Source organism: Aulonocara stuartgranti, assembly GCF_965226115.1.
Source record: "Aulonocara stuartgranti genome assembly, chromosome: 11".
Classification (NCBI taxonomy): Eukaryota; Metazoa; Chordata; class Actinopteri; order Cichliformes; family Cichlidae; genus Aulonocara; species Aulonocara stuartgranti.
The window spans coordinates 31,041,515-31,063,275 of NC_138947.1; the positions used below are offsets into that span (position 1 = coordinate 31,041,515).

The following is a 21,761-nucleotide window of genomic DNA, read 5'->3' on the forward strand; positions in this document are numbered from 1 at the left end:
TTTTTTTTTCAAAGGTACCTTTAGCCCTTTTCAAAAACTGATTGTCATTAACTTTCTATGACAAAATTCTAATATCCAACAAAGTATCCTTTATCAGTCTTTATGTAAATTGGTTTATGTATTTCATATGGATATTGTCATCCTTTGATTTTTTATGGTAAATGGTAAATGGCCTGTATTTGTATAGCGCTTTTACTGGTCCCCCCTAGGGACCCCAAAGTGCTTTACAGTCATCCACCCATTCACACACACATTCATACACTGGTGGAGGCAAGCTACAGTTGTAGCCACAGCTGCCCTGGGGCAGACTGACATGTTTATGTTGTTATGTTTTTATTCCTTTGCGAAAATCTTTTCACTCTTTTTGAAAAAGGGAATATGTGATCACCCTCAACAACGCATATCCACTCAAAGTTTTCAAAAACTGAGAAATTCTCAGCTGCTCTAAAGAGACAGAGACAGAAAAACGATTGTTGTCTTGTCATTAATGTACCATGCAACTTGTTATAGCGAAAAATTACCGCATCCTGTTTTGCCATCTTGCTTGAAATTTCTTGTTAACTCTTACAGTCATCAATGTTCTTCTTGTGCTTGGTCAGTGTTAAGTTTTGAAAGAAGTTTGGGACCATGAGATATACACCGTGTGGCATTGCTTATTGACAATAACACAGCCTAACAATACCTAATTTCTTCAATTTTCTTTAAAGTAAATTTAACTTAAAACTTAAATATCTCTCCACTCCATTATATTTTCTATATGTACAGGGAATAACACCCCTTCGTCATGGTGCATGGATACTTCTTTAAGATAATCCTGCCTGCCCGGCCATGCCCCACAGCTTACCTATAAAACAGCTGTGCGGTGATGGAATAATCAGAATGCTTCACCAGTCGGCCAGATGCAAGACTGGCCTGAACGAGTCCCACAATTTGCGAGGACCGCAACAGAGCGGGCTGCTTATGGTCGGCCTGCAAGATGCTGAGATGACTGTGGAGATGAAGGCTGCTGCTGAGGGGCACCCAGCATGAGTTCTCCAAAAGAGGGGCTGGCTACCACATACAGGCGGTAGAACCTAGTAAAGGTTGAACCCTGTCACCATGTTGCTTCTGCACAAATGGCAGATGCCCCTCCACAATGTCCATGATGTGGCAAAATGTGAGTCGGGGGGGGGATCCCTGCAGAGGCATAAGCTTGCAGAATGCCTTCTAAAAACCAGTGAGACAACTGGAGTTGGACAGGGGTTTGCATTCACTGTAGCCTCTAAGGGACTCTCTGTCCTGATGATAACATGGACTCCCTGAAATTGAGGCAGATACGGCTAGAGTGACAGATCAGGAGGACAGCCTGTTCCAACATGTTGATATGGTGGGACACCTATAAGCTGGTCCAGCGGCGCACAGTGGCAGCCATGAGGCACATGAGGTGGAGGTACAGCCCCAAGCTTAACCGAGAGGGTAGACCAAACTGGTCTAGGCATGCCCTGAGAACCGGACACCGTTCAGCAGGAAGAGATGCGGAAGCTCTGATGGAGTCCAGGGACATACCCAGAAATGCTGTGATCTGAGACAGTTACAGTTTACACTTCTTGGGATTCAGGCGCAGCCCTAGAGGCTGAGCATGGGATACCAGCAGCGCTACATGGTTGCGGCACTGCTTTTCTGACATGGCGCAGACCAGCTAGTCGTCCAGGTAATTCAGGACCCTGAGGTCCTGCCGCCTCATAGGAGCAAGGATGGCGTGAACATCTGGGGTGCGAGAGAGAGGGGAGGACTCAAAACTGTAAGAAACGTTACTGCCCCTGCCAGATCTGGATCTGGATCTGGAAGCATTCGTCCTTCGGGTCAATGTCACCTGTGAGGGTGAGGGTCTGCTGGGAGTTGCTAACTCAGGTGAAGGTTGTGATGGTTGTGATGGGGGGGGGGGGGGGTCTGCGGAAAATCTGCAGGTGGTAGCACCTGCAGATTTTCCGCACCACCACCTAAGGGTCTGCCCCCAGAGCCGACCAGGCCACCCTGCATTCCACAGCAGACAGGAGAGGGAGCTGGGTGGCCTGGCCTATGGAAATGTCGGAAGGTGGTGGACAGCTGAGCCTTGGCCACGCGTCCTCCACCTTTGCCCTGCATGTGGGTGCTGCATCTGCAAAAGATATCCAACTGAGGCCTGAGATTCCCACGGCCTGGGAGCAGGTTAAGTCACGGAAGCCCTGGGCCTAATTACACTCAGAGAATGCCTAAGCAGGCCCTCAACATGTCCTGACCATCACAGTGACTACTCCAACTTCCTGCAGAAGTTGGATTGCCCCTGGGCCAAAATTGCTGTAGGTTCAACTGGCAGCCTCATTAGGCAGTCCTGATTGTGCTGCCAGAGCTGGGATTGAGATAGTCAGTCAGAGGTGGCCGTGTACCACCCAGAAAGAGGCCAAGGAGCTACTTGTGGAAAAGGCCTGCTCGTTCATGAGCAAAGCTAGGTGACTGGAAGCAGCCAGGAACTCGCCTGCGTTGCCAGGGTCCCCAGATCATACCTGCATCTGAATGGCCTGTTGTAAGAGTAAGATAGACAGGCCTGAATTGCAATGGCGCTGTGTAGCCCAGCTAGCATGGTGTCCATTACCCAAGCGTCCTGGCTAGGAAATGAGCGGGCGACCAGACGGGCCAGGGGCGGATTCACTGGGGGCAAGCCCCAAGCAATCTGCTCTCGGCTAGGCATGCAAGGAAATCTCCTGCAGGCACGGGACCACTGGTGCAAGGCTACAGGGGAGTCAAACTGCCTGCACACTAGGCTCATGGGCCTGGACACTCTGCCATTGCCTGTAAGCCATCCACCTTCCCTACCTTAGCCTTAGGTAGTGGTTCCCAAACTGTATTTGCTATGACCCTCTGTGTTTTACAAGAAAAATGTTCACGCTCCCCCACCCCCAACAACTCATATCCACTCAAAGTTTTCAAAAACTGTGAGAAATTCTCAGCCGCTCTAAAGAGACAGAGACAGAAAAATGATTGTTGTGTTGTCATTAATGTACCATGCAACTTGTTATAACAATTATAATGTGTTATAAAAAATTACCGCATCCTGTTTTGCCATCTTGCTTGAAATTTCTTGTTAACTCTTACAGTCATCAATGTTCTTCTTGTGCTTGGTCAGTGTTAAGTTTTGAAAGAAGTCTGAGGAAATTCAAGGTGTTTCAAGTGGCAGTAACACATAACGTGATAAAGCAAATGAAGTAAAAGGTACTGTCATGTGACCGAGTGTGAACCCAGATACAGGACTCAGCTGACTGACATAACTCAAAGTCACAGCTTTACTTAATGCTGGTAAAAAAATAATAATTCTGGTTAAAATTGGATGTGGATGCTCTTCTTGAAAGAATCGCTATGAGAGAAACTTTAACAGAAGGAGAATAAGCGACACTGTGTATATCTTATGGTCCTGAGTTTTTGACCCAGGACTTTGAGTTTTTGTTCTGGAATTATTATTTTTTTTACCAGCATTAAGTAAAGCTGTGACTTTGAGTTATGTCAGTCAGCTGAGTCCTGTATCTGGGTTCACACTCGGTCACATGACAGTACCTTTTACTTCAATTGCTTTATCACGTTATGTGTTACTGCCACTTGAAACAAGATCCTTCAAGTGCACTTAACCCCCCCCCCCCCATCAAATTTCTCAATGTTTCTGTCTTCCACAATAAAAATGCTTAAAGGAATAAAACTATTTTCTTGTTTTTAACTGGAAATAAAATACCCCAAGACTGCTGATAACTTTATACAACATATGCAACTAACATCATTTCAAATTTTCTGTAAAACCAGCAGTTATGGTCTGTACATAAGTGGCACTTGACCTGTGGTTTTTCTTTTTAATTGCTCACAGAAGGGAACATTTGATGCTGTTTTTCCAAATTCTTCAACAGAGAAAATATGTTCTGAAACTATGGGGTTCTCTCTTTTAAATAATTGTATGCCCCATCTGTTTCTGACCTCTTGCCTGTGACCTTCAAATCTGTCAAGGCCGATGTCAGAATAGACAAAATCACATGGAGGCACAGGTTAGCATGATAACACAACTTTATTGTACAAAGCACTAAACTGCAAGGAAAATTAGACCGTGAACTATGAACTGAGAATTATTACATTTGTAAAGGTGATGTAAAGCAATAACTAGAAACAAAACACAATTACATTACCAGGACAACTAGACCATCAACTATGAACAAAGATTTCTTAATTCTTTGAGTTTAACGTGAAGCTATGATTAGAAGCAAACATAATTGGATTGAACATGAGCAAGGCAAGGCAAGGCAAGGCAAGTTTATTTGTATAGCACAATTCAACAACAAGGTGATTCAAAGTGCTTTACAGAGACATTAGAAACAAGAACAAATAAAAAGCATGGTTTAAAATTGAATAAAACAAGGAAATAAACTAACTAACTAATTAACAAACAAACAAACAACAGTATATAAAATCAAAACAGATAAAATCAGAACAGTAGATAAAATCAGTAGTTAATGTAAGTTTTGAAATTTAAGCTTAAAGTGTGGATTTGGTGCTTTATTCAAATGCAGCTGAGAACAGGTGAGTCTTCAACCTGGATTTAAATAAACTGAGTGTTTCAGCTGATCTGAGGCTTTCTGGGAGTTTGTTCCAGATATAAGGAGCATAAAAGCTGAATGCAGCTTCTCCGTGTCTGGTTCTGACTCTGGGAACTGATAAAAGACCGGATCCAGATGACCTGAGGGATCTGGATGGTTCATACTGGGTCAGGAGGTCATTGATGTATTTTGGTCCTAAACCATTCAGAGCTTTATAGGCCAGCATCAGAACTTTAAAGTCTATCCTCTGACGGACAGGCAGCCAGTGTAAAGACCTCAGAGCTGGACTGATGTGGTCCACTTTTTTGGTCTTAGTGAGGACTCGAGCAGCAGAGTTCTGAATGAGCTGTAGTTGTCTGACTGATTTTTTAGGTAGACCTGTAAAGATGCTGTTACATTGACTACAGAGGCTTAAGCTCAGGGGCATGAAGGAAAGCCACAGCCTTCAGGGAATGCAAGCGGGATTCTCAACACGGGATTCTCAACACACAGCCACTAAATGCACAGTAGAGTGCATTTAGTGACTGAGTCCATACGATCCAGAGGAGTTATTATCAAAGCAGGTTTGCCTTACAGTTTGCAGGTGGAGAACTGGCGACAGGGGAGGTAGGAGTTCCGGGTGAGGTGGCTGGGTTCCAAGAGCAGAGAATCTGTTGAATGCAATGAGGGCGGCTGGGGGGCAGGTTAGTTGAGCAGACCAGAGCTGAGGAGAACAGAGCTGCCAAGCCTAAGGCCAGTGACAGGAGAAAAGGTGAGTATTGTCTGGGATGTAGCGTGGAAATCGGCTGAGCAGCTGCAGAGAAAAACACGAGGTAAGTTTCTTTCTATGACAATCTCTCTTTAAGCAAAAGCTGTCACGGCCAGCACTAACTGTGGTTAGCAGAACACTTGGCAAAGAGTAGTGCTGAGTGCTAATCTTAAATGCTGGGAGCTCAATTGCCCGCAGGTGTGGAGACCAGTGTTGGTCAAGTTACTTGAAAAAAGTAATCAGTAACTAATTACTGATTACTTCCCCCAAAAAGTAATCCCATTACTTTACTGATCACTTATTTTCAAAAGTAATTAATTACTTAGTTACTTAGTTACTTTTTAAAAACCCGATTTACAACCTGAATAGGTAATAAAGTGATAGATCTTTCAGCCCATTTCTACTTTTTCTGCATAATCCATCATACAAAATGTAATCAAATGGAAAAGTCTCTTTTTTTTAACTTGTTTTATCAGTTTTAATCTTTTAACTTTATGCATCAAGCAAAAATTTAATTATATGCAACATTCTGACTTGAATAAATTAGTTTAACATTGAAACCTATTTTCTGCACATTCCAGCACATAAAATAAAATATTTTTTGTGTTTACACTCACTCTTTCAAATAGATGCAAGTAAAACACAGCAGAAAATAAATAAAGTCAAAGACTCAGCGGTCCTGTTGCTCTATTTTCACCTGTAAAGCAGGACTAGGGTAGGTGGAGGTTTACCCTGGTGCAGGTGTGCCGCGGTCAGTTGAAGAATCCGCGAGTTTCTCTGTGAGTTTCCCATTATGTCATAGCGCACTCGGTGCTTGCTTGGAAGTTTAGGGTTTTTTTTCGCTGTAAAAAGAAGTTTTCTTCCCACGCACAATGGACGCTAATGTTTTTGTCACTTTTTATGGAATCAAACTCAAAGTAAGGTCAGTACTTCCACGCTTTAAACGCTGCACGCTCATACTCTCTCCCACAATCGATATATGATCCACTGTTGATCTGCACACAGCTGTTGTCACCAACGGCGCACTCGCTTACGTCACTGTCATGAGACATTCTCGCAGAAAATCACGGTTTTAGTAACGCAGTAATGCAGCGTTCCTACGGGAAAGTAACGGTAATCTAATTACCGTTTTTGCAATAGTAATCCCTTACTTTACTCGTTACTTGAAAAAAGTAATCAGATTACAGTAACGCGGTGGAGACATGCCAGAGTTCACTTGCCAGCAAGTAAAGATTTGTTGATACTGTTAATAAAGTTTACGATGTATGAGAGGCACAGAAAGATGTAAACATAAACATTTGTGTGTCGATCCTAACAGTGTGTCACTCTGACTTTTGATTTAGACACAAACATGAAAAGAGAACACCAAAGGTTTTGAAATACTGGGCAGCATGGTGGTCAACACTGTTGCCTCACAGCAAGAAAATACTGTGTTCTAATCCACCGTGTGACCAGGACCTTGCTGTGTATAGTTTGCATGCTCTCCACATGTCTGCATGGTGCCATACATTACATTACTTAATATAGCCTAGCTTGTATTATTCAGAGTATTCCTTTGTGTTCTTAGTGTTAATATCTCATCTTTGTATATAGATTCACCCCGTCCCCCTGAGCCTGTATGTGAGTTTGCCTTACTAGTATGGGGTGTGCGAGAAGGCGAGCAGGTTATTTCAAATATCACACGCTTTGGTTACCAGTGCACATGAAAAGAGAAAGACTTCACTGAGTGAAAAAGGGATAAAGATACAAGCTGGTGATGATCCAGTGTAGCTGGTCTCAGGTGATGAAGAAACAGCCTGATCACCTTCTCTACAAAATCAAGATGAGTTTAAAAACTAAAATTTAGTTTTTCAAGGTATGTATGCTACTTTATATTTAAAGTGCTCATATTTCAACTGAATGCTGTTATGTGTATGCATCTCTACACATATTATAGGAAAATTTATAATAATCCACAGCAGATCTGATCAAAAGCAAAACTTTGTTCTTTCTTGCTGTCTTTCAATGTTAAAGTATAAAACCCCATTTAATTCAATATATTTTCAAGTCATATTCCACCACAGTTTTCTCAGTATTACATTTTGAATTTTTATTTATTTTATTTTTAGCTTAAAAATTAAAAAACACTAAGAAGTATTAAAGTATACTTTAACACTTCTTAGAAGGGGGGGGTACAATACACACGCTCACAGATTTGTGATTAGTTCAATTGTTTTATTTACAGTGTGCTGTCAGACTGCAATATTCATGTTTACTTTACTGCTCAGCTTGCTCTGTCACTCAGCTCAGCTGCACCATTATTTCTCTTGTGCTGGGGGTGGGTGGTGGGGCATGATTAGACAATTGTCATATGCTGTGTCTACCAGCTTCCCCTGACAACCCACTGCCCCACTCTTCCCCTGCAGCTGAGCATTAGATATCAGTGTAACACAGTGCCTAGAATACAGTTATGTGACATCATCATCAATGAATATGAACTAGATGGAAGTGATCATGGCTTTTAAATTTTTTGCTGACTTTGACTACATGTCTGCTTTTACTTATTTCTGTTGCACTCTCTCTCTTTGCCATCTTCATCCAGCTTTCTCCCTTTCTCTCCCACACGATCCCCTGATTCAGTCTTTCTACTGTCACCAAAAGTTAAATAGAACAGTGAAACACTATTTACAAACTAATAAAGTTATAAACTGTTCTGTTTCAATTCATAACAGTATTCAAACTGAATACAGGCTGCTCTTGGCCACTGACAGGCAGCAGTCTTTTGATTTGTTGTCACTTGGCTCTGTAACTGTACTGTAAACAAACGATGAAACCAAATTTGACCAGAATGGGAATAGAGAACTTTAACAAACTAAGACAATAACCTCTTGTGATAATGGCCCATACTGTTTTTCACACCATGGCTGATAAATAAATAAAATAAAATGTATGTAAGTAAATATAATACTTTTTGTTCAGCGAATAAAACAATACAGGAACAGTGAATAAATGAGGATCACTACTGTCACTATTTATTGACGTCCCTGGGGTTAAAAAACTTTAAAAGAGAGAAACTATCAGTGAGATTGTCTGATATAGACATATATGTTACTAATGGAACTGTAGGAATGTCAAATATTTAATATAAAATGTAAATGTTTACATGAAAACTCAATGGTGGTCAGCTCATAATAATATATTAACATAAAACATAACACGGATTATTAATACATGGAAATGAATGGCAGACTTCATGAGTTAGTTAAAGCAAAAAATAAATAAATAAATAGTAATAATAATAGCACAAAGTTAATGCAGAGCTGTGAGCCAAAGAGGCAAGAAAAACAACACAGCACAGAAATAATACATCACAGTACCATTTGTACCATTAGCTGTTTCCATAATTTTATGAGCGGGGTTTATTTGAAATTTTGTTTATTGGAACAAAATTAAACAAAATTTCATTCATTAAAGGTTTATAAAGATTTATAAAGATTTACTCTGGAGTCATGTTTACAGCTAGTAAAAAGTCTCAAAGAAATTTTCTATTAAAGGTTTTAACATGTTTATGTACCTCATATACAGCCTTATACCTCAGTAATCTAATCTGACTTCTCTCTGCTCTGCCTGGTGTTCACTGACTTCATGTCACTGGGAGAGTGTGTCTCCTCTTCCTGGAAGGCTCTCCAGCACATTCAGGATGGATTTTCGTATTTCAGCCTTAAAATCTTGTCTCAAGAAGACATACAGCAGTGGATTCAAGCAGCAGTGAAGAACGACCAAATTTTTGGCAACAAAGATCCCAATTGAATGGCATAGTGAATTTTTTCATTTGGTGGAATAAATACTATCAGCTGAATGATAGGGAGTCCAGCCCAGAAAAAAGGCAACAATAATGGAAGCAATAACATTGTATAACTGCTTTTAGTTCTATAAAAAAGTAACCTGAATGGACTGCTGTGATTCATAGATTCATGCAGTCATGTATCAGATTAATGCTATGGCTAGTAAAAAAGCCCCAAAGCATTTTAAGATATTTTTGAAACATTTAGAATCATTTTTAAGATAGTTGTCACAATTGTCTGCCATTTACAGTTTAATTATTTGGTTTCTTATACCTCAGTATTCAAATCTGAGCTATTTTTGCTTTGACTGGTGACCACTGACCCTGTGTAAGTGCGAGTGCGTGTCTCCTCTTCCTGGAAGACAGTCTCCAAAACATTTCGGATGGATTTGCGGACTTTGTCCTTAAAATCATGGCCCATGAACACATACAGCAGTGGATTGAAGCAACTGTTGAGAAAGGCCAGACTGGTGGCCAGAGGCATCCCGACACCTATGACAAGATCTAATGTGTTGCTCTGAGTAGCAGACGTGAATTTCACTAGTTCAATTACACCAATTATGTAAAAGGGAGCCCAACACAGGAAAAAAGTGACAATAACAGCAGTGACAATTTTAAACGTGCGTGTTGATTGGCTGGCCATGGTGCGGTTTCTCCTCAGATGATGGATTAGGACAGCATAACAGGACACAATGACAGTGAAGGGAACTGCAAATCCCAGGAAGAGACGAGTGATAGTCATGGCTAGATGACGAAACTGAATCACAGATGGTGCTGTATAGTTATCAGAAAGAGCATAGTTGCTGAAACAGAGGATTTGGTTTTCAGACATTTTCTCAGTGTCCCTGAAGATGAAATATGGAGCACTGAGAATCAAAGCAACCACCCAAACACACAGACTCACATAGGATGCTTTGCGTACATTTCGGTGGTTCTGAGCCCAGATAGGCCACACCACAGACACACATCTGTCCACACTGATCACCACCAGAATGTAGACACTGGCAAACATGTTCAGAAAGCTGATAGTGGTGTTCAGCTTGCACATGAACTTGCCAAAAGGCCAGTGGAAACCTGAAGCTGTGTAAGTCACACTCAGGGGAAGAAATGCAGTGAAGAGGAAGTCAGCCACAGCAAGGTTGAGGTACCAAACTGTGTTAACAGTTTTCTTCATCTTGAACCCGGTCACCCAGATAACCACTCCATTCCCGAGCACGCCGAGGACAAAGGCCACGGAATAAAGGATTACAGACATTGTGTTGAGAGACTGTTTCAGCCCATCATACTTGTCACCATACACAGAGTCATTTTTATCAGGTGCAGCAGTTGTATTAATTTGATCGAAAGAGTTGTTGGTCATCTTCATCAATGTCTTCAGATCTGCATAGAAAAAAACATGAATTTATGTAAAAGTCATTTTTGATATTGATAATAATTCTGTCTTCACATATTGCACAGAAATATAAATTAATTACTCTTAAATTAATGTTTAATTTATAGTTAGTTATGAATCTTAGACAATAAAGGCTCAAAATGAACAGCAAATAAAATGCATTTAGCAGTGAAGGTCATCGCTTGTAGTTGAGAGCACTGTTTTCAGCTCAAATTAGATTATAATCCATCCATTCAGTGTTAATGGCTACTTCAGTTCATGATTGCACTACTGTGGCAGCAACATTCACAATGTGATATGAAAATTCTTAACTGGCTGCTGAGCATAATGTATGCATGTAGTCACAGTTATCAGGAAACTGAAGAGTGTCCAAATCAGCAATGATGTTACAACACTAAAAGAGTATGTCACCGTAATTTCCCAACAATTGAACGCAAACACGAAAAAATAAATATCTGACCAAGAACTTCAGAAAAACTTAAATTATTCTTAAAATTTGCAGTCCTCAAAAAAAAAGTATAAATTTTTATTTGTTGGAACTGATTGAAACAGAATTAGAAGAAAAACAATTCAGACTTGTAGAACGCAAAGGAACAACAAATGCTATATTGATAAGCGTCCCAGAAAAAGCAGTTAAACTTCAAAAATATCTGTACTCATGTTTTATTGATGACATGAAAGCCTTCAGCACTATCAGCTACAAAAATCTAATAGTTATTATTAGTTCTGAACAATGGCAAAAAAAGACCTATTATGAAGAACATGCACTTGGAACAAACTGTGGCAATCAAAAGTGACAAAGAAATTTTCACTTCTGGTTTCGAAATTTGTCAAACTCAGAAGTGGTGTAGGGCAAAGTTGTGTGTTGTCAGCTGATCTGTTTCCTCTATACAGTGATTATATCTTGCGAGATTAAAGGAGTGCCAGGCATTGTGGTTGATGGGCACCTCATTAATAACCTGAGATGTGCAGACGACACTGTAATCAATTCAACATCTACAGAAAACAAATACTTATTGTATATAAGAAGAGTGAAGAAGTGGGACGGACATTAAGTCCCACATTCATTTTCTTGAATCTCAAGTAAACTTAGACAATGATCATTTCCAAAAAGAAAGACAATATAGTGCAACATCATACTAAAGAATTCCACACAACAAGGCAATAAGTTTAAATATTTGGGTATTACTGTGAGTAATGAAGATTGTTACGTAAAATCAAGATTTGGATTGCAAAAGGAAAGAAAGCTACCTCTGCAAGGACTACAGTTGATTGACAAATTTCCTTCAAGACAAGAAAGAGAGTCCTAGATGTCTACATCATACCTATCTTCATGTATGGAAGCAAAGAACGACCGACTAATGAAGAGGTTTTAAAATGCGCACACACCAAAAGATCATTAAATAAAACATCAGAGAGACAAGCAAGACTCTCTGGGACAAGTACTGAAAAAGGACAATTGGAATTAAATCTGGAAAAGATTGAAGGGAACAAAGACAAGGCAGAAGGCGAGAAACCGTCACTGGCAGAATACAAGACCGAAGGAAGAAAACACCAAATGAGTTGCTGGACTGTGTGAGAGAGAGGGCATCTAGTCTAAACGCCAATGCCATCCAATAAGACACTTAAGAAGAAGAAAATATGTATGGCTCTTCTGTCAGGTGTGGGTTGATGTGCAGTAGAAGAATATCAGAACAAACTGTGACACATTAATACAACCTAGACTAAACTATGTGTATTTAATATGCTCAATTAAACTTAATATGCTCAATTAAAAAAGATCATTTAAATGATAGGTGATATTTTTCAGCTTTGTTGGCCACTTGTTGACTGACCCATGAAAAGTGGTTTCTCAGTTTACTAAATAAAATAACTATTAAAGGGTTTTTGACAATCCAATCACAGGTTTACCTAATCGTCCATTTGATGTACTAAACGTTGGGCAATTACATCCATCATAATGGTCATGATGGCTGTGTGGGTTTGGGTGAGAATGTGGACTTTAATACTCACTGTGCAGTTGTTGAGCAACACTATGTCAATGGAATTGGAAAAAACCCCAAATTAAATTACTGCTTGTTTTTCTTCAGTGAAAAAGACCTTTACTTAACCTCTAGGTCTGACAGATGATAACAAACTTCTGCAGTTACTCTAACTGCTTGCACCATGCTATATTTGGCTGCCTACATTTATGTCTGCCTGCAGCTTGGTTTAGATGTATTAGTCAACACATTTTGACGAATAAAGAGGTCAAAGAAGTTATAACTGTGCAAAGAACCTTACCGGCAATTACTTTAAAAGTCACTACCCTCATGAAAGTAATGCTGTCTCTTAAGTTCAGTGGTTTAACTTAATTTTAAGAAATTAGCCTATTTGATTATTTAACACTACACTTCCAGTGAATAACTATCCCAGCAGTCAGTGTTTCTACGTTATGCAATAGTGTAAAAAATGAATTTCCTTCTTTTTAATTTTTTTTATATATGTATAAATATATATTCCATCCATTCATGCATGCATATAGATATTCAGGGAACTGAATTTTTGGGGGCGGAATCTTGAAAATGTATTAATCATGAGTGACTTAGTAATTAAAAACTGGGAAAGTCTTAAGTGTCAGAGGTTTATCTATTAAAAAGTAAATACATGATGATTTTACAATCGTACAACAGCAAAGTAACAAAGACGGCATACCTTTAGTAAAGCTCTCTTGTTGGTTGTTGAAGAATCTTCTGCAGATGAATGCCTCATCAAACTCTGACAGGTTATTATAACTGAGACTAATTTGTGGGTCGTATTTTGCCATTTATAACAAGGCAGATCCACCGGAAGTTTGCAAAAGTTTGCAGACAAATGAAAGAGAAAGAAAAAATGAGAGACAGCACTGTTGCATTGTCTTCAGCATGGCCTTAGTATCACTATCTTATTTTGCCATTTTCCTCCAGTTTCTTTCTTAACTCTCTAAGGCAGTGGTTCTCATACCTTTCACAATGAGTATCACCTCATGACATATATGGCTCTTGAAGTACCACCCTTATGACCGACATTAAAGTACAGCAGTACACCACATACAGTTCACACGAGACAATTTTATTTCTTATATAAATGTTATTTATTTTAACTGTCATAAACAGGATGTGACAAGTGATAATACCACTTGTCAAATCCTAATACCACTAGAGGGAGCTCACATACCACAGCTTGAGAACCAGTGCTCTAAGGCAGCTGTGCTATGAAACAATCTGAGGAAAACCAAGGTATTTCCACAGTCAGTGGCATATATTATAAAACAGTACAGATTGTAAAACATGAACCTTTCAGCTCATTGTACCTACATTCCTAATGGGTTTCTTTCTTTCTTTCCTTGTTTTTACTCAAGAGCATTCACACTGAATTAGGTTACAGAATAATTATTACCTCTATAAAGTCACCACCTATAAAAAGTCTTTAAATGTTATAAAGCATAAAGGAAAGACTTACCAGATCTCTAGGAAAGTACAACTGAATTGGGCAGAGAAAGAACAAGGTGTTTAATGAATCCGCTGGTGTGGAAGTACGGAAAAGTTTTCAAAGGAAGAGGTTGTTAGGTTGGCTCAGGTTTACTGATTTGGAGATAAAGTTAAGGGGGTGAGGCTGAGATGGTTTTAAGACGTGCAGAGGAGGTGGATAACTAAAGGGACCAACAACAGAAGAAAATCGAGCATTGAGCAACAGAAATCAGAATGAAAACTGTTTTTCCCTGTCTATCAACATCCTGTTTTGCAGTCTTGTTTAACTCTACTTCTTACTCTAAAAGTCAGCTGTCCACTTCTTGTATTTTTTCATGTCATGGAATAATTCCATGACATTGCAAGGAATTGTAAAACTGCTTGTGGAAACACCTTATGTGTTGTGATCAGAATGTAAACTGTAGACCTACAATATGAGTGGGAAAGCAGTTAAGCTAAAAATATGTTATTGATCGAAATGTTATTCACAAAAACAACTAAAAACATTTTGTCAAGTGTTCATAAATAAGTTTAAATTATATGGTAATATAAAATATATACCAAAGCTGCTGAGTTTGTTATGATTTTGTGATTCATTATTTTGGATTCAATAGATTTTAGGACTATCAGCTGTGTACCAACCTGACTTCTGCACAACACAACTGATGGAGTTCATCATGAAGCGCATTGAGAGTAGACCAAGAGTTCACAGCACTGTCAATAAAGCAAAGAGTGGCTGCTTTGAGTAATCTAAAATATAAGACATATTTATCAATTTATTTATCATATATTTAATGTCTTCAGTGTGTATCTACAATGTAGAAAGTGAAAATAACGAATTACATGAGAAAGTTTGTTCAAACTAATGACTGGTAGTGTATATATGAAGCAATCCAAGAAATATAAAGTCAAACACAAGCAGGCAGTATTCAGTATGACATGAAAACTAACCCAAACCCAATATGACAGGGAAAGTAAAACTACAAAAAAGACACAACAATCAAAGTAGAGCAGAAAGTCACTGACAAACATTTAGAGTAGACTCTGGTACAATACAATTCTATTAGTACCTACTCAGATTGACTTGACATGGTTCACCATGGTTTTCAGGTTTTTCCATTAGGCCATAGAACCTGATACCAGGTACATTTTTAGAACCTGCTCGGCTGGGGTTCCAAGCGATCCGACCAGGTACTAAATTGTGACGTTGTCAGACTGCATGTCACCGATTGGCTGGCTAGTAGTTTTCACTCGATGAGTCATGAGAGCATTTTGCTCACAAAAATCAAAACTTTTTTTAAAGCCCATTTTTAAGTTTATTCATAGTCTTCGTAATTTCTGAGATCATTCCACAGTTTATTGATATAGCCTTTTTTTTCATTTGCCCATCTTTACTTCTTCTGCCTATTTAAGGTAATCTTGTCTCAGTCTTGTTACTGACTTGTTGCCAGTTAACCCAATTAGTTGCAAAATGTTTCCTCAAGCGGTTTCTTTTTAGAATGACTTACTTTCCAGCCTTTTGTTACCCTGTCCCAACTTTTCTGTTGCTGCCCTTAAATAAAAAAACAACAACAACAACCAATTTTTGTCATGAATAGTAAAATGTCGCCTATCATAAATTAAGTTATCATAAATTAATATCTCTAGAAAATTAAAACCGCCGCCCAAGCATACAGATCACTAATAATTATAGCTCACTAATGATTATTTACTTTCCTTGACCGCAAGTAAAGACATGTTGATTCATAGAGTTCATGGAATTTTATGATTCATGAGAGGCACGGAAAAATTAGAATATAAACAAGCGTGCTGATCCACACCCGTGTGCACACAGGTGTACACACGGGTGTTCACAGACACAAACTACACCCTTCTTGGCTGCTACGTCAAAGCACATTGTGCGCTGTCAATCTTGCGTACTGCACAATAACATGCAATATTTAGTATCTACTGTTATCTACTGTTAACTAGTTTATTGTGATGGTGTTGTATTTAGTATGTTGCTCTTTTTTGTTTGTTTTCTCTTCTATTTTTTCTTATCCCCATACAGGTGATCCAGGTGTTTTGTTTGTTTTTCTTTTTTTTCTTCCCCCCTTTCTCACCATCTCATCTCTCCCTCTCATTCTTTCATTCTTTCTCCCTCTCCTATCCCCAGTCATGTCTGTCCCGTCTGTAACAACCAAATATCAAATCAAATAAATGCATAATTATAATAAAGGTCAATCAAATGGACCAATATGGCAAGGCCATGATGATGCAATTGGTAAAATAAATCGCTTGGCATCTTTCTTAGCCTTCAGACAACAATTCTGATGGCTAAAGATCCAAACAGGACAGGCAAAAAAAAAGAATATAAACATTTGTGTGCTGATCCTAATAGTGGTAACATATCTCACAGATGTCACTGTGACTTTCAGTTTGGAAATAAACATGAAAAAGGAACACCAAAGGTTTCAGGAAATAACAGTTTTGAAATATGGGGTAGCATGATGGTTAACACTGTTGCCTCACAGCAAGAGAGTCCTGTTTTCAGATCGACTGTGTGACCGAGGCCCTTTCTGTGTGGAGTTGAACCATGAGAAGGTGGTATTCATAAAACTATTAGAAACAAAAATAAGACAATGCAGTTGTTTGTTTTCTTTTTTAAAAATGTGTTTTTAATAAAAATGGAAGTGTAACTGCCTGTCCTTTCACTCAAAGTGGCATTTGTTATGTGTATCATAATAGTTGTCGCTGCCCGGAGTTGGGTGAGAAAGTTCAGTCCAATAATCACCGTGTAGCAGCTGAGCAAATGTACGTTAATGAATGTAAAACTAAATTATGATTCCCATCAAATAAGAATGAAATAAAGAAACAAAATGCCCATTTCTTATCCACTAGGTCTTACAGAGTTCAACCAAAACCAAAACTATATCATGAACTACCACAGTTACTCAATACATGTGGCTTCTTGATCCATGTTGTTTTGCATGTCTGTATTTATGTGTGTGTGCAAGTTAGTTTAGCCTGTATGAATTCCCTTCTCATAGTCACATGGATATGTAACCTTTTCTTTTCACTTGTTTACTTTACGAAGAACTTTGAACTCTCAGGTTTTGATTAATCCCCTATTCAACAAGTTTCCAGTCCGATTTATGTGCAAACTAGATAATAGGTGTTTTGTTATATATGTTTGAGTAGTAGTTATATATTTCTTGCCTTATCTATTTTTGAAGAGGTTTTTCAAACGGCCATGCAAAACCTACTTACACATGAGACACTATTAGAAACACATTTCAGTGCAGTTTCAGTGCAACTCCTTGGTGTGAAGGGGGGTGTTGAAGGTAGACTGGTACACCCTGACACTAACACAGAGCATAACCAAGGAGCGGCTGCCTTAGGAATGTGTGGGGGTTATGGGAGGATGGTGCTCCTGTATTTGTGATACCGCAGCAAGGTACAGACAGGACTAACCAGGGAGGGCTAAAGTTTAAACCATGGCCTCTCTCCATTGATAGCCAATCACAAGTATTTTCTGTTTTGAATATATCATTTTAGTTACGAATTGTACAGGACTTCTGGGTGTGCACACTGCTTGACACTGAGAAGTCCACAGTCCTGGGATATCGAAAAACATGGGGAATTTGTTTATTTCACATCTAGTTGCTAGTCAATACAATATGCTGCCAGATCCCAGAATACACGTGTATGTTACAGTCACAACTTTTCTTTAACAGTCTCAGCATTTTTCCTTCCTTGTTTTTATGGGTATTTCTCCAAAACATGCATTAATCACAATTGTTGATTCTCTGGTATATTTAATAATAATAATAATAATAATAATAATAATAATAATAATAATAATAATAATAATAATAAATCATTCTTGAGAATTCTGTATTGCTAGCAATGCAATGGATCATTATTTCACAGGGGAGTATTATCAAGATGTGACAATAGCAAAAGTGGCCAGTAGGTGTCACTGTCAAGCTTGGTTTCAGATTGTTTTGAAACTTTTGCACAACGGCTTTGAATGTGTCATTTTTTTTCCTCAAAGCCTTGTTTTGCTCATTACTGGCAAACACTGAAGTTGCTCCAAGAACAGGTGCATGATCACTTACAGATAAGTGGGGAGCAGTGTTGGTCAAGTTACTTGAAAAAAGTAATCAGTAACTAATTGCTGATTAAGATATATAGAAAAGGATTCAAAGCAAACTGATCAGAGTGTTAATGATACTACTCAGAAACGTTTTTGTAAAGGACTCTGTGCGATAACGCAGTTATTTTGTATATTCATAGACAGAAAACAAAGTAACCACGTGGGTTAACAGTGTGATTTGATGTTGTGGTTTTTGTTACGAGATAATTGTGGAGAAAAAGATAAAAGAATGTGTACATGAGCATAAAGGGTAAATACGGAAATTCTGTTTAACAAAGTGAAATAAAGGAAGCAGAACTCACATCTCCCGTATCTACCTTTTGTATATAAATCAGAGCCACCCGAAGGCAGTTTTCCTCTTTAGACTGCTGCCCTTTAACACTGAAGCATTTATATAAAACAGCTCCCTCTGCTGGTATATGTAATGTGTTTTCTGTGATTTTAATGATTTCTCATCAAATGAGTTGTAGAACTAGCTGTTATGTTCCCCTAAAAGGGTCCAGGCGATTAGGGAGAGTAACAAAAAGTGTCCGGGTCGGAAAAAGGAGACAGAGAGGCAAAATGATTAAATTGAAGAGTTTTATTAAAGTTTCTATTAATAACTCAACTAAAAGAGATGGACAAGCCACTATCACCATTTAAAGAAACAAAACAAAACTCAAGCGTCGGCCAGTAAACTGAAAAGTAAGTCAGAAAAGGGTTAGTAACCAAACACACTCCTCTCCACCAAGCAGGAGCAAACAATCACAAGATTCAGCTCACTAGCTGCAACCACCAAACACTCACAGAGCTCACTAGATAAAACCCGTCACATGGCACTCTGGCACCAGAGCTTACTCACCTTTCTCTGCCTTTAAATACCTTTAATTGCTGATGTGAGTCAGCTGTACAAAAGAAAAATGTGGCACCTAAGGCAGGAGAGACATCTGTGACAAACGATACTACCAATGAAGCACCATCAGAACTAATGAAGCACCACTCTCATGTTTCGCAGGTGGGACGCAGATAGACTCAAAGGCAGGCTGACATAGACCGAATAAAAGAGTCCAGGGAAACAAAGTCCATTCCGTGAAACAGCAAAGTAACCAGCAAGTTCCCAATAAAGGAGTAAGGGGGGGACAAGGAAGACCGCTGGAAAGAAAACGCAGTTATATGCCAACAGTAAGGGGATAATCGGTGGGGGTGGGGGGCTGAACTGAAAACCAGAAGGCACAAAAACTATCAAAATGAAGCAGGAAGAAGACAAGAAACACAGAGACAACACAGAGTTCTGAAATTAGGAAGGTGAAAATAGGAGAGACAGGATAAACTTACAATTAATGAACAAATTTTGGACCAGAGATGGACCGATCCAATATTACGTATCGGTATCGGTCTGATACTGACCTAAATTACTGGATCGGATATCAGAGAGAAATAAAAAAAATTAATCCGATCCATTAAATATCACAAAAGCACCTCAGAAAACTTGCGACATGGCGTAACTCAGCTCATAACCTTAGCACGTGGGAGCTGTATGCGTCATGCAAGTGCAAGACCTGTCGGTGGTTTGGTTGAGCATTTGAAGCCTCACTACCAAACCAGCATTTCATCTCCGAGGAAGTTATCCCAGAGAGAAGTAAAGCAAGTGTTTACGTTCATCTCTGAATGTTTCTAAAGCATTCCCACGTTAAGCTTAACAACCGATATATGGAGCGACTGCCTCTTCTCTCCCCCTCCCTCTCCTGCTGCTACTTCAATCATGAAACTGATCAATGATCAGCTGATCGGCTCCCGTCTCTTGTTTGTTTTTGATCAACTTTGCGCCAGAACGAGGAAACCAGCTGCTAAACAACAGCAGCACGTTTAAGCTTGATAAGCTGTTGTTAGAATTTATTGACAGCTGGTAACTGTGCAGGGGCGGGTCTAGCAAAGTTTTGCCAGGGGGGCAGGTAGGGCATTAACGGGGAAGGGGGGCGGTTCACCATGAAAAATGAAGTGGAGATCTCATTTAAAATAGCTAGCTTTTAATAAATAATTATCTGAATCTTACACCCAAAGTTTTAATCTCTTGTAAAATGTATAGAAGTCCATTACTGTATATAGTAACTATTAAGTCTAATATACTCTAGTAAGCTATAGTACTTTTTCCTTTGGGACAGTACCATCTGTGCAGTCTGCAGTTCTGTTGAAGAAAGATGTTGAATCTATTTAATTATTGTGGAAAAATAATTGATTTCTGTGAATTTTCTTTTACACGTGCATTAAATTAAAGTTGATTATGTCGATTAATGCATCACGAAGCGGAGGGTGGGGGGTGGTTCCCTATTTTTTTTTGGTGGCAATCCTATTAATTAGGTTGCTTAATATTTCTGCTAAGTACTGTTTAAAATACCAGAATAGGGAGGATCGTGTAGGTTACGTTTATTAGATTGATCAGTATTGCTGAACTATAAAATAGTTTTTGCATACAGGCATAACAGAATAGCTTTAGTGTTTGTTTTTTTTACTTGAGTATGAACTTATACAAAATGCAGCAAGATATTTTATTGATTAAAAAATACACTATATCGGATTCATATAGGTATATATATAGGGCAGCACGGTGGCACGGTGGTTAGCACTGTTGCCGCATAGCAAGAAGGTCCTGAGTTCAATTCCACCATCAGGCCGGGGTCTTTCTGTGTGGAGTTTGCATGTTCTCCTCGTGTTTGCGTGGGTTTTCTCCGGGTACTCCGGCTTCCTCCCACCGTCCAAAGACATGCAGCTTGTGGGGATAGGTTAATTGATTAATCCAAATTGTCACTAGGTGTGAATGTGAGTGTGAATGGTTGTCTGTCCTTGTGTGTTAGCCCTGCGACAGACTGGCGACCTGTCCAGGGTGTACCCCGCCTTTCGCCCTATGACAGCTGAGATAGGCTCCAGCGCCCCCCGCGACCCTGAAAAGGATAAGAGGATGGATGGTATCGGACACAAAAAAGTGGTATCGTGCCATCTCTACTTTGGACACAGAGAAAACTAGGTTCTAAAATAAGTAAAACTAAGAAAACACAAAACTGAGACAACCAGAAAGAAAACAATCCATTTCCACAATTTGTAAATAAAAGTACAAAACCCAATATAAATAAACACAAATACAAAAATTATTGCGAAAATAAAAACTTGGGCAAAAGATACAGGGACTGAGACAATCGCAGGTAGTATAGATGGATATATCAAGTTGCTCCTGTTTGTCACTTTTTATGTGTTTCTCACTTGTTTTTGGTACATATGGAGAATACTGTGCGTAATAGGCATTGCATTATTTTGTTTTTTGATTAAGAATGTTAAGAAGTTACACTAAAATATTTTAGCATTCCAAAGTGTTTCAAATGCCCCCAGAAATGTTAACTTGCTGTACAATATCACAGTAATAATATATAATATAGTTAAAAAAGAGAATGCTTTTGATCAACATTCCTAAAATTAATTAATTAATATTATTAAATCTTAAGAGATTAACTCTATAATTTGAGAGGATCCATGAATTTAAAGAAAAGGTAATTTGTTAGACACAGTTAAAGTCACTATGTACAGTACAATGTATTTATCTCTTTAATCGCA

The 21,761-nt window shown here is 38.9% G+C and overlaps 1 protein-coding gene across 2 annotated transcripts; it reads right to left on the reverse strand.

The window, feature by feature from the left end:
• Positions 1 to 4,461: 4,461 nt before the first annotated feature.
• Positions 4,462 to 14,185, reverse strand: LOC309717031 (chemerin-like receptor 1). Of its 2 annotated transcripts, XM_082551239.1 has the most exons (3): positions 14,034 to 14,183; positions 13,248 to 13,333; positions 4,462 to 10,540 (listed from the first exon to the last, which is right to left on the reverse strand). In XM_082551239.1, exon 3 carries the CDS (start codon positions 10,524 to 10,526, stop codon positions 9,429 to 9,431), a length of 1,098 nt encoding a protein of 365 aa, XP_082407365.1. In that variant the 5' UTR covers positions 10,527 to 10,540; positions 13,248 to 13,333; positions 14,034 to 14,183; the 3' UTR covers positions 4,462 to 9,428. The 2 variants fall into 2 exon arrangements, with proteins under 2 accessions (XP_082407365.1, XP_082407366.1); XM_082551240.1 differs by lacking the exon at positions 13,248 to 13,333 and having other exon boundaries at positions 14,034 to 14,185.
• Positions 14,186 to 21,761: the final 7,576 nt, after the last annotated feature.